This window comes from Mirounga angustirostris, unplaced genomic scaffold, assembly GCF_029215605.1.
Source record: "Mirounga angustirostris isolate CCGP_5_RB_7025 unplaced genomic scaffold, mMirAng1.0.hap1 SCAF_6, whole genome shotgun sequence".
NCBI classification, from domain to species: domain Eukaryota; kingdom Metazoa; phylum Chordata; class Mammalia; order Carnivora; family Phocidae; genus Mirounga; species Mirounga angustirostris.
Genome location: NW_026991714.1, coordinates 81,673,166 through 81,687,119, shown reverse-complemented (window position 1 = coordinate 81,687,119; position 13,954 = coordinate 81,673,166). Strand labels below are relative to the sequence as shown.

Here is a 13,954-nt window from a genome sequence, read left to right as displayed (position 1 = left end):
GCACTACTGTTCACACCATTTTACAAATCTCCTCTAATAGGGCCATTAATTAAGGAGTATATTATAGTCTCAAAAATAGCATTTATTTTATAGCCCTGATATAACTTAAGAACTTTAAGATGTTCCAAAATTATTTTAAAATCATACAATAGATACCAACTGTTCTCCAAGATTGAGGTTAAAATAGAGTTTTTCATTCAAAATATTTACTGAATGTGCCACACACTGAACTAGGCACAGGCATCCCTGTTGCATCCTCAGTGCCTAGAACCTAGGACCTGGAACATGGACCACATGCAGTATCTATTTCTTGGGGAAATGAATAAATCCTCCTTACTAATTAAAAAGTTAGCAAAATCAGTCTTTCCCTTTGCAATACTACATAGTAAGATCTATGTGAAAAATATAGTTGCAATTTAGAATGAATAAATAATCTATAAATAAAAGATCTGTGCCTTAATTAAGAGAGGAAGGGGAGAAATTAAAGAGTCTGACAAATTCTACCTACACAAAAGATGCAGGCAATGAAGATAACTTTCCTAAAAGAACGCTAATCGGATACCTTAAGTGAGAAACAATTTGTGAATTCTACAAATTCAGAAGAAAATGAGAGCAGAGATAGTGAATCAACAAATAAGCAGGATAACAATATTACAAGACCTTAGATAATCCCCTAAAAAGAGAGCACCTTACCAGAAATGTATTAAAAATGCATATATGGTGTTGAACTACCAGATAGAAGGATTTATGTTAACCTGAGATATCGTGAAACATCTCACAATTCACATATCCCAGAAATGGTCAAGGGGAAAACTGTTAAACTGTTAATTCCTCCACTGAAACATTCAAACTAAGTTTCATATACCTAATATGATATAGATATATGTGTGTGTGTGTAATTTAAAATTTTTTTTCAAAATGAGATACTAAAACTGTGTTGACCTTAAGTGTAATAATTCTATCCAACCTTGAAACAAAATATTACTTCAAATTAATCCCTTCAAAGAACATAAAAAAAAAACTAAATTGCAAAAGTTATCAGTAGAGTACTGGTAATAAAAAGCAGTCTTTTTTTTTTTTTTTTTTTTTTTTTAAGAGAGAGAGAGAGCACAAGCAGGGGGAGCGGCAGGTAGAGGGAGAGAGAGAAGTAGGCTCCCCGCTCAGCAGGGAGCCCAATATGGGGCTCGATCCCAGAACCCTGGAATCATGACCTGGGCCGAAGGCAGCCACTTAACCGACTGAGTCACCCAGGTGCCCCAAAAAGCAGTCTTTAAAATAAGCGAAGGAAGGGCACCTGGGTGGCTCAGCAGATTGTCTGCCTTTGGCTCAGGTCATGATCCCAGGGTCCTGGGATTAAGACCCACATGCTGAGCAGGGAGCCTGCTACTCCCTCTCCCTTTGCCTCTCTCTCTCTCAATTAAAGTAAAATAAAATAAAATAAGCGAGGAGCTTTCATTTCTTTCTTCAAACTTTCCACTATCCATTTCTCTGATGGGGTCACGCACCTAGATTGACTCCTTCTGCTAAGTGTTCTGCTTCTTCATATATTTTCTGATCATTGTTATATTTGAATAATCCCCTAAGAAGCACCATGGTTTTTGTATTATTAGCAGAAATAAAAATGCATCTGCCTAAAGAATTTCTCCTGTCAAGTATCATGCTAATATATACTGTTCTGAATTTGAACTGTATCAACTATTAAGGTAGAAGGAACTTTTCCATGGTACTTCTTTCCCCAGTGGAATTTTGATAACACAAGTGATGTGATAAAAGAAACATACCTGCTGCCTTTTCTTCTTGAACAGGTATCTTCCATACCAGTGGAAGGAGTGATAGAAGTAGAGTAAGGAGTTCTTCTCTACATGTCAATGCCTGTATTAGAAACAAAGCAATCCTTCATGTTCTGAGGTCATGAGACACATAATTCCTAGTACCTTGTCTTAAATCGAACCAAAAAATCCCTTTTCTTGAAAGGTTGCATTTGAAAAGCTAAGAGTCAAATTAACCTATCTTAAATCCAATTAAAGTTGTGGTACTTCTCAATTTATAAACCTTTCCAAGGACAGAAGAATGTAAGAGTATTTGACGGTATTTAGCACATTCTTGCTGATTTTTCCCAAAATAGCTGTTATTACCACCATGCACATGGCAAGAATTTCTCATCGCTGAAAAAACAAATTTGCTAGGTGAAAATGAAAAGTTAAGCCCTATTAATTAGCAAACCAATAACATGAGGTTACTAGAAAAACAAAATCTTCATGCAGTTAAATGTAAAACTCAGAGAACACAATTTTAAAAAGAGAAATTGACATTATTAATAAATGATATATATATATATAAAGAGAGAAAGACTTATTAGTGAAGATAATCTAATAAATATGTATTGACTGCACACTACGTCCACAGCACTTACTGTCTTACCCTTTCTGGAGGATATGGTCCTGGAGAAGGTCCCCTCATTTGGTCCATAAAATACATACACACAAACAGTTAAAGAACAATAGAAGGCATGTAGTATAAGTCAGTACCTGGGTGTGGTACAGATAATTCAGTTTAGGAGTTCAAGTAAAGGAGCGATCATTACCAGTTAGAAGTGTGGAAGTGGGACTGGAGCTAGAGAGCTAGACTGGGACACTGGGGACATGGGTGGTCAGGGAATTAGTGACAAATCAAGTTTAAGTTCCTCACTTCAGTCAGTGCAGAAGAAGTCAGAGTAATATAATCAGATTTGCTTGTTAGAAAGACCACTCTAGCCACTGTATAGAGGACAGAATTGGGGTGGGAAGGGAAAGGGATTGATCAGTGTTAGAGGCAGGGAAACAATAACCCAGATGACAGAGAATGATAAACGGAAGTGCTCTACAGTAAAATTGAAAAGGAAACATTTTTGAGAAACTGCAAGGAAGAACTGAAATGACTTGCAGTTGATTATCTATGGAGCGTAAGGGGGAAAAAAAAGATCCGCAAGAACTCAAAGAATTCTGGTTTAGGCAACAAGGTGACTAATAATGTCCTCACCAAGATAGGAAATTTAGGAGTGCTACTAGGTTGGGATAGAGGTGATGGATCTATTGTTTAGACATATTAAGTCTGAGGTGTCTGTGGGATATTCAAATGGAGAGAGCTTTTTAGTCAACAGTTGGATATATAGATTTGGAGCTTAAGAAAAAGATGTGAAGTACATAAAAAGACTTGGGAGTCACTGGGGCAGAAGTCAAGGACACAGATTTCCTAAGGAGAGAATGCAGAATGACAAGAGAGGACAGATGGGAATGGAGCTCTGGAGAGCAATACTTCAAGAATGAAGAATGGTAGTGCTGGTGAGAAGCCTGCCAAGGAGGCCGAGAAGTAGCTCCCCCAAAGAGATGTAGAACAAGAGAAATCAAGGGAAGAGAGCAGTTGGGAAAGAAGAAAGCCAACCAGGTCAAGAGCTGTTGTTCTTTAGTTGTCTGATAATGGCCGTAAAGCATCTGTCAAGTAGAGGGTCACTGGCAACCTTAACAAACTCAGTATTAAGGTAGTGATAAGGATACAAGACAGATTGCAGTAGGCTGAAGAGCTGAAAGGGAATGAGAAAGCAGGGACACAGCACTCAGACTATTCCTTCTAGTGCCCTGGTTATGAAAAGGCTGAAAATACTTCAAAAGTAAAATCTGAGCTTCTTTTCATGCTTAGAAGACCCTTCATGACGTGATTCCTACTGACTTGTCCAGTTTCAACTCCCACCACCAACCCTGACCCATCCCCACATGTCCAGCTCTGAAGGGTTTCCTGAACACCACGGGTCAGGCATTGCTCTTGCAGTTCTCCACCATCATCTTCCCATCTGCCAAATGCCAACTCATTTTTCAGGCAAGTCTTAGTTCCTCTGTGGAGAGACTTCTCTAATCCCCCCTCAGCAAGTTAGAGATCACGTTCCTGATTGACTTCTGGTACAGCAAACAACTTGCTGAACTGTTCATGTCTGAATGCCAGTTGTCCTCCATGATTCAACAAATATTTATTGAGCCCCTACCATGTGCCAGACACTTTGGATGGAGTAGTGAACAAGGAAGACAAAATTCACCTTCTCACAAAGCTGACACTCTAGCAGGGGAGATGGAAAATAATGGGTACAAATAAGACAATTTCATACAGAATGCTGTGCTATGAAGAAAATTAAACAGGACAGGGATTATAGAGTGACTAAAAGGAGGACATTTAGATAGGCTGTTCAGGATGGGCCACTTGAGCAGATACTCAAAGAGAAGAAGGAATCCATGCAAAGATTTGGAGGAAAAGGGCTCCTAGGAAGTACACAAAGGGTCGGGAATGGGCTTGGCTATTTCACAGAACAGCAAGCCGGCCAGTGTGGCTGGAATAGAATGGGGGGAGTGCCAGGAGAGGAGGCTTGAGGGCAGAGGTTGGTGACGTGGTGAGTGCCAGATCTAATGTGGCCTGTGGGCCATGTGAAGGAGTTTGGATTAATCTCTATTAGGATGGAAAACTTTTCCAAATGTTCTTCCCAGTCCTCTCTCAGAGCATGGACTCCTGGGCCCAGGCCCTAGTCCTTAGCAATCACCCCTCTTTCTTGACACCCAATGCCTAGTACAGAGTTGGATGATAATGTTATCGGCATGAATGACTTTAAATTCTGGATGCATAGTCAAAATTATTTCCAAGGGGCCTATTTCCATGTGCTTTTACCTCAAAATTAGGAAGACTAAAGATGTCTGGATAACATTTCCATGTACAGCTCATACTCAGTATGTACCTTGACATTTTTAAAGATGCCAGCAAAATGTATACGGTCTTTTAAAAAATGTAAACCAATTTTGGGCACACCATTCCTGTAGAGTCCTCCTGATCTGAGTCTATATCTTTGTCAGATGAACTAATAACATTCTAACAGAGCTTGTGGAAACCTTAAGAGTATGTGAAGTGCCCCAGCCCTTGCTCCACAACAGTACACTGGCAAATCGTCATTGCTACGCGAATAGGCATTCCTGCCTCCCAGCCTCTGCATGATGCATGGTCTGCAACCTTTCTCATTCCTTCCACTTAGCTAGGGGGGCCCTCACTACCTTCAAGGCTCAGCTGGCAAAACCTCTTTTGTGAAGCTTTTTCTCTCACACCAACCCAAGTTTACTGTTTCCCTCCACCCCTCAGGACTTCATGCCTGTGCCCCCATTTCACCAAGTGGATTCGTTCTTGGAAACCATAGGCCTTTCAAAAGAATGAAACTGAAGCATTTTGGTTTTTGCCACTCCTGCTGGAATTGCAGTCCTGAGGAGGACACCACTTGTCTCTCTGTGGCCCAATATAACAGTGAGTGAACAACTCTTGACTTCATTAAATCACAATAATTTCTAAACAATTCATCATTGGGGAACCTCTTGATATTCCTCTAGATCCATTACTTTTTTAGGTATTGCATGTTTCCAGATTTACTTATCCTTTCAAGTTCCAAATAAACCACAGGAATCATTCTATCCCTTTGCAAGTCAGAAAATCTTTTTCTCTTATTTGTGGGCATCCTGGTAAACTAGAACTTGCAGTCCTCTATTTCACCCCAAGCTCTGTTTTTTCTCTCCCAAGGTCCTAATTAGTCACAGTGTCTAGAGGAATGGGGTGCTACTTCATGTCAACAAGGAGAAAGTTCTCAATATGCCATATTTGGCAATATACACCTACACAGATTCCTGGCTATTCCTAGACTGTCCAATCTATAGAAATCTCACCACTTTTTGCTTAATACTTACATTTTTATGTTTCTCCTTCTGCAGGGAAAAGGACAGCAACATGCCTTTTTAAATTCCCCAGCAATAATAAACAGTAAAATCACTCTCACTCAGGCGGTAATTTTTTAGCGCAATTTAAGAAACATATTTTAGGTACCTACCAGGTGTCAGGCACTTCCTTTCACAGTTCAAGTAATGGTGACAGGATGGGAGAGGAAGGGCAAATGAGTCAGGGGAAGGGCTGAGATGCAAGGCAGACGGATGTCCAGGAAGCTGCAAAGGCAGGGGGGAACCAGACCAGTGGGGTTCAAGGACCTCAGGACGACAGGCTAAGCTTAGTGCTTGGACTGGATTCAGAATGTGATTGAAGACGACTGAAGTTACTTTAATTGGTATTAATGATATTACTCTAAATCAGCATTTTGACATGCTAATTAAATTTAATGTTCCAGATGTAAGCAGAAATATGTGTGTTAAGTCCTTTATTTCTTCTATCAGAATTTTATAATTATTTCTAATGTACATGTGTAGACACACACACATATATGTAAGAACATTTCTTCATTAGTACTGTAAACAGAATCTTTTTTCTTTTATTTTCTAGCTATATAGCTGTGGCTAAAGGAAACAACGACCTTTTGGATTTTTCTGTATGTATCACTTGAAGAATGGTATTTTTATTTCTCCATCTTTCTCATATTTTAGCTGTCATTACCTTCATGATCCACTTTACTGTGTGTTTTTAAAACATGAAAACAAACAGAAATAGTCATAAAGAGTTATTCTTATGTTGATTCTATTGTAGAGCTTCTTCCTAAAAAATATTACTGGTTTTTCTACTCTTTGTATATGGCACCCTCTATTCTTAATCTATTTTGTGAGTTTTTGTTAAGAATGGATTAATTTCATCAAACGTTTTTGATGTCTCAGTAGAGCTAAATGTACTGCTTTTTCCCATTGATGTCAAATATTATGCTCAGAGTTCTTCTTGAATTATAACAGGGGTGGCAACCTGTTTTTGTAAACATCTTTTGGCTTTTTGAATCATATATGGCCTCTGTTGTACATTCTTCTGTTTCTTTTAACGACCCTTTAAAAACTCAAAAACTATTCTTAGCTTGTGGGCTGTCCAGAAACAGGTCACTCACAGCAGGATTTGGGTCTGCAGGCCCCACTTCGCCCAACCAGTCCCTGTTGGCTTTCTCCTCCTCCTAGCAAAGCAGGGTTATAAACTGGCTGTATTTCTCTTTGTTAGGACTCCAGAAAGACTTTAAGTGGTACCTAGTAAAACCTATCCGCTAGACAAAAGTACTACCTAAGAATCTTGTGGACATTACTCCACACAAACTTTACATGCCCGAAGTAGAGAGGTCTGTCTCAAAAACAATTATAGATGTGGCTTTTGGGAGATGCGGCAGACTCCATTAAAATTCAGAGGAAACCCATAACATTTTTAAAGAAAGTTGTATTATTAAAAAATACCAGCAGCTTGGACTAAAAGGAACAGAGACAATTCAAAATGTATAGAGACCACTGGCCCCTCACTTTTCTACAGGTGTGAAACAGAGTAAGAAAGCTGCACTTTATAAGCTGTCTCTTAAGGAAAAGAGAAGACACCTCGGAGGATGGAGCCCAGAGCCCTGGAGAACCATGGATTAAGGAAGCACTCCCACAGAAGAGAACATTCCCTGCCCCAAGAATAGGGGTCACTGACATGCCTGCCAGGAGCTCAGTGGATCAATCAGTGACTGCTACATGCCTCTGGTCACTTTCCGTTCTTTTTCTCTAAGATTTTATGAATTTACTTGACAGAGAGAGAGAGCACAAGCAGGGGAGCTGCAGGCAGAGGGAGAAGCAGGCTCTCCGCTGAGCAGGGAGCCTGATGCGGGACTCAATCCCAGGACCCTGGGATCATGACCTGAGCCAAAGGCAGACACTTCACCAGCTGAGCCACCCAAGCGCCCTGGTCACTCTCCTTTCTGAATACAAGTATCTAGTGTGTTAACTTGTCCCTACTCATCACTGTATATGGGTGAGTGTGGCTTTTGTGTTCACAAGTCTCTCAATCAAGAAGAGTTGTAACCAAAGCACTGCACCTGGAAGCCTCATCTGCATGCAGAACTGATACATATCACGAGATCAGAAACTTCAAGCCTGATGCCATGATGGGACGATACTTTGAGGGTCCTGTGGGAGAGGAAGTGTGGGAGGAATGCAAATAACTGTGGCCAGAGAAGAGATGATGGTAGATAAAATATGGCCACAAATTATCTTCTCCTGAAATGATGGAGTCTGTGTTCCCATCCCTTCATTCTGCGCTGAACTTGTGACTTGCTTTGACCAGCAGAATGTGGCAGAAGTGATGTTATGTGGCATCTTGCAGCTTCTCTGCTCCCCTCCTGGAATAATGCCTCCACAAAACCATGTAAAGGAGCCTCGCCTCGCCTACTGAAATCAAAGAAGCCTCTGAGGCAGTCTGGCCAACGGCCCCATCCAACAGCCCTCAGTCTTCTGCCAACAGACTGCACAGTCAGAGGTCAGCCCAGCTGACCCCACAATTAGCGGACGCTGTGATCCCGGCTGGGTCTACCTGAGCTGCCAACTCAAAGACACATGAGCAAAGGAATCCTTGTTGTTTTATGCCGCTAAGTTTTTGGAATATGCTCTGTTACGCAGCAATCACCTGATATATTCATTGCTCCTATCTATTAGCCTGGGTGTAAAGGGAGATAACTCACTGGATTACCTGCTCTCTGTGGGTAGCACCACTGTCTAGAGGCCAAGATGATACTCTCACTACTCCAAGAAGTAGGAATACCAGCATCCCCCCTACTCCCTCATTCCTGACAAACTAATCATGCACAGATAGATCTTGGCATGTGTGTAAACAGAATCTGTAAAACTAGAGTAGTAAATTAAAGTTCACATATTATAATTGCCTCTACTAATTTTAAAAGTTTGCATTATTTTCCTACTGAAATAATTCTCACCAATATTTCCAATGACTTGTCAAATCTGAAGAACCATTTTCATTGCCTATTTTCTTGCTTCAAAATCTCCATGTAAACAAAACAAAACAAAACAAACAAAACCTCCCCAATGTTTTCAGAAAAAAAACTTACTCCTCTTAAATATGGTACACGGGGCTTGCCATCACATGGTCTCTGCCTGCCTAGTCCTCCCACCCACCTAAACCACATATACAGCCTTTGCTCTAAGCCCACTAAACTACTGCTAGGTCACTGAATGTTCTTCCTTCTCTAGCCTCCAAAGTCCACATCTGCGGTTCCCCTGGTCCAATGCTTCCTCCCTTTTCTACATTGCTAATCCCTACTTAGAGATGCCAATTTCTCTAAGAAGCATCATTGGCCCTCTCCTTTGCACTCTCCAAATACTTTCACATGTTTTGTCATCATTGCCTTTTTTCAATCTGTCCGTCTCTTTGAAAGCTAAGAGCTCCTGGTAAGGACAGTCTCTGCTTTTTATCTCTGCATCTAGCAGAGGTGCTGGCATTTAGTAGGTACTTTGTGGCCTGCTGAATAAACTAGTGAATGAATTGTGTAGCCATACTTCTAAAAGTCTGATATTTTTCTATTATACTTATTTTATATATTACAATGATAGGCCATTTATGTAGTACTATATATTAAAGTGGTAATACTACAAAACTGTAGGAAGAAAAAAAAGTACTCTCTTACATAGAAAACAGCTGAAAAAGAGACCTATTATAATTTTTAAATAATGTTTTGTTCATAAATATATAACCTCTTCCAGTAAAACTTCACATTTTACTCAGCAAAATAAGTAACAACTTTATAGAGCATTCATAAAGTGTGAACAGGTATGGAAATTCATATGCTGAAGTTTTAAAAAGTAGTATTTATCACACTTATGTTGGTAATAAATTACTGTGATTTTCTATTCATTACATCAGAATTAAGCTGTATATATTTATAACCAGGGTATAGAAAAAATCAGAAACTGTTATTATCAAATGTTATATGAAAACAAATACTTTTTATGTTGGAAGAGATCTTTTAAGTCATCCAACTTAATGTATTTAAATTGTTCCTGATGAGGACAGGGAGATCTGAAGCAGCTCATCACAAACTGAAGTCACCCATCTCATTGATGCTGGTGCCAAGATTAAAATCTAAGATAACTCTTCCTTTTTGGGCTGGACAAATTTTCTCTCAAAAAACCTGTAAAGGTCTGCATATAAGCTTCAACCATGGTATCTTTAACCATTGAAAAGAACATACTTTTGCTATTTAAGGAGACTATTTTTTTCTGAAGAATAAACTGATTAACATGTCTGTATATAATAAATCATGACCAAATGGAGTTTATCCCAGGAATGCAAATGATGGTTTTAACATTTAGAAACCATCAATGTAATTCACCCACCTTAACAGAATAAAAAATATATATATATATGATAGTCTCAGTGGATTCAGCAAAGGCATTTGACAAAATCCAATATCCATTCAGGATAAAAATTCTAACAGGTTGGGAATAGACTAGAACTCCCTCATTCTGATAAAAGGCATCTAAAAAAAATCCAGAGCTAATATGATGGTTAATGGACATACTGAATGCTTTCTCTCTAAAGTCAGACACTGGGCAGGATGTTCATTCTCATCACTTCCACCTACTTTTGCACTAAAAGCCAATGCAAAAGGCAAGAAAATGAAATAAAAGGTACAAAAATTGGAAAAATCATTCACAGATGATTTGATCGTGTACACAGAAAACCCTAGGGAATCTGCAGAAAAATTTCAAAATAAATACAAATAAATGAATTTAGCAAAGGCATAGGATGCAAGGTCAATGTACAAAAATCAATTATATTTCTATGAGCAACAAATGACAAAATAAAAATTTTAAATGCCATTTACAATAGCATCAAAAATAATAAAATATTCAGAATAAATTTAACCAAAAATATGCAAGACTTCTACACTGAAAATCAAAAAAATATGGCAGAGAAATTAGAGAAGACTCAAATAAACAGATATTAACACCATGCTGATAGACTGAGAAACTCAACATTGTTGTCAATTTTCTCCAAATTGATTTCTGGATTCAATGCCATCACAACTAAAATCCTAGCAAGCATTTCTATAGAAATAATAAGCTCCTTCTAAAATTTATATGGAAATGCAAAGGACTTAGAATAGTCAAACATTCTTGAAAATGAAGAACACTTTGAAGAACTTATACCACCTAATTTCTAGACACACTATATAAAGGCCATAGTAACGCAAACAGATGATAGACAGTGGAACAGAAGAGTCTAGAAATAAAGCCCAAGTATATGGCGAATTGATTTTCCACAGAGGTGCCAAGGTTACTCCGTGGGGAAAGGGCAGACTCTAGCTGGAATGACTGGGTAACTGCACAGGGAGGAGGGGGAGAGAGGGACTGTAGCTCCGGCCTCACACTGTACACAAACATTAATTCAACGTGGATCACAGACCTAAAAATAAAAATACTAATTAAAAAGCTTCTAGAAAAAAAAAAAAAAAACCATAGGAGAGTATCTTTGCAACTTTGGGATACAAGATAAGGATTTCCTAGGATACAAAATACACTATTTATACAAAAAATCTGCTGTTCTAAAGGCATTGTTAAGAAATGAAAAGGCAAGCTACAAAGGACATATTTGCAATCCAACAAAGACATGTATCCGGAATACATGAAAAAAAACTACAACTGGATACTAAGCAAATAACCTGACTTTTAAAATGGGCACAAAACTTAAACAGACATTCACAAAAGAAGATGTACAAACGGCCAATGAACACATAAAATAGTGCTCAGCATCATTAGTTTTTAAAGAAATGAAAATTAAAATCACAATGAGACACTACTTCATATACCCTTAGGACAGTTAATATTAAAAGGGCTGGCAAGGTCAAATATCAGAGAGGATGCAGAACCACTAGAATTCTCACACATTGCTGGTGAGAATGAAAAGTGGTACAACCACTTTGAAAAAAGAGTTTGGCACTTTCTTATAAACACCTACCCTTCGACACAGCAATTGTATGCCTATTTACCCAGAAACATGAAAATATATTCACACAAAGACTTTTTTAAGAATGTTCACAGCAGCTTTATTTATAATAGCCAAAAGGAAACAAAAGCCAAATGGTTAAACAACAGGTGAATGGTCACACAAATTGTGGTATATCCATACAACAAAATACCGATTGGAAACAAAACGTAGTGTTAGTGATGCACGTGTAATGGACAGAGCTCTGGAACACAAGAGTACATACTGCATGATTCCACTTATATGAAGTCCTAGGACAAGCAACGCTACACTTAGATGTTAGAAATTAGAATTGTGGTTGTGTTGCAGTGGGGCTGCCTGAAAAGGGGCATGAAAACCTTTTTCTAGAGTGGTGAAAATGTTCTAAACTTTGATCTAGGCTGTGGTTACACAGGTGTTTGTATTTGTCAAAACTCATTCAACTATACACTTTACATTTGTGCATTCACTACATGTAAATTATATAGCAATAAAAAGTCTGTTTAATTATTTATACCAAATATCTATTAATAAAGCCCTTGAACAAAAGTGGAATGGTAGCTATGTGCTTCATTTGCCTCTTGCTCAGAGTACCCAAGAAGTGCTCCTATTCATGAGAAGCACAGATATAAGGGTGAAGTTCCTCTTGAAATGTACAGTTTTGAATCTACTGTTTTAATTCCACTCTAAGTGATTAAACTTGCACAACTAAATTTGCCTTAAAGATCCAAATTATCATTCTCCATTTCCTGGTTTAAATAATTAAATGTTGATAAGCCCTATTTTTTAAATGGCTATCTATTTGCTCTCTACTTCTACTGTTCCTACTGGTACCTACTGCCATTGCTACAGATATTCCAAAAGTGAATGACTGGGGAAGAGGGAATACAAGATATTACCCTAGGAAAAAATATTGTTGCAACTATGACTTGGATGATTTCAGCCATTTAATAATACATTAAAAGATATTTCATGACTTAAAGGAGAAAGCATACAATCTATAGAAACAGAAAGTAGATTAGTGTTTGCTTAGGGCTGAGGGTGATGGGAGGGATAGGGGAGTGATAGCTAAAAGGTACCAGGTCCCTGTTTGAGGTAATGAAAATGTTCTAAAATTGACTATGTGACAGTTGCTCATATCTGTGATTATGCTAAAAACCACTGAGTTGTACATATGAAATGGGTAAATTCTATGATATATGGGTTATATCTTAACTACAGCTTTCATTAAAAAACCTACTGACATTCTGATTAGGATCACACTGGAATCTACACATCAGTTTAAAGAAAACAAGTATCCTTACAATACTGATTTTTCCAATACATGAAAATTATGTAGGCCTACATTTATTTGGGTTGTCTTTAGTTTCTCTCAACAATGTTTTATAGAATTACGTACAGAAATCTGTACATATTTTATTAGATTTATTCCTGGGTATTTGTTAATTCTGATGCTACTTACAGGATATCCTTAAAAAAAGAGAAAAATCATTGAAATGTTTTAATGTGGGGTAAGAAAATGAACAGAGCATGATATGCTTATTAAATCATTAAAATTTTGGAATAAAAATCACTACACATGATCTAACAAATAATTTTTTCTAAATTTTAAAATTTATTTATGGAAAAGTTATACAAAATATAAAAAATTAAATTACATGTAGTCACGCATTTAATAAATAACATTCATGAAAGGAGTAAAAATACATAGTATTTTGGAAAATACTCTGGAAAATTTCATGACAGGTGGACACCACAGTGAACAAATACTCCCTGATATTTGTTAGGTTCCTCAGTGTATGGTGAAAACAGATGCATTGTTTAATTTTAGTCTCTGTATTTACCCAATATACGTATTTATTAGCAAAATGCTTTGATGGCAAAGAAATTTCAACAGTAGTTAAGTTTCTATCTAAAGCCAGTAACATTTATAAGTGCTGAAAAATATCTGTCATATTGGTGCTACAGAGACCTTATTATCTTTTCAAGTTAATTGAAATATTATCTAACTACATTAATTAGTCCCCTGAAAGCAGACAGTAAATTTTTTCTTTCATAAAATACATACTTGTTTTTTACTAAAATGAAGTAAAGACATAAATCATGTTTGGGCTGCAAGTTAAGCCTGTCTGAGTTACTTAATGTTCTGTATCTGTTTTTCATCCACAAAAGAAGGTTGGATGACATCTCTATTTCC

General features: G+C 37.7%; 1 protein-coding gene across 1 annotated transcript in view; it reads right to left on the bottom strand.

The window, feature by feature from the left end:
- LYST (lysosomal trafficking regulator) overlaps positions 1 to 13,954 on the bottom strand; it is a 169,229-nt gene that overhangs the window by 125,570 nt on the left and 29,705 nt on the right. Inside the window, exon 4 of the mRNA XM_064594601.1 lies at positions 1,782 to 1,872. Coding sequence (XP_064450671.1) covers positions 1,782 to 1,872 — 91 coding nt within the window. The remainder of the gene's footprint in view (positions 1 to 1,781; positions 1,873 to 13,954) is intronic.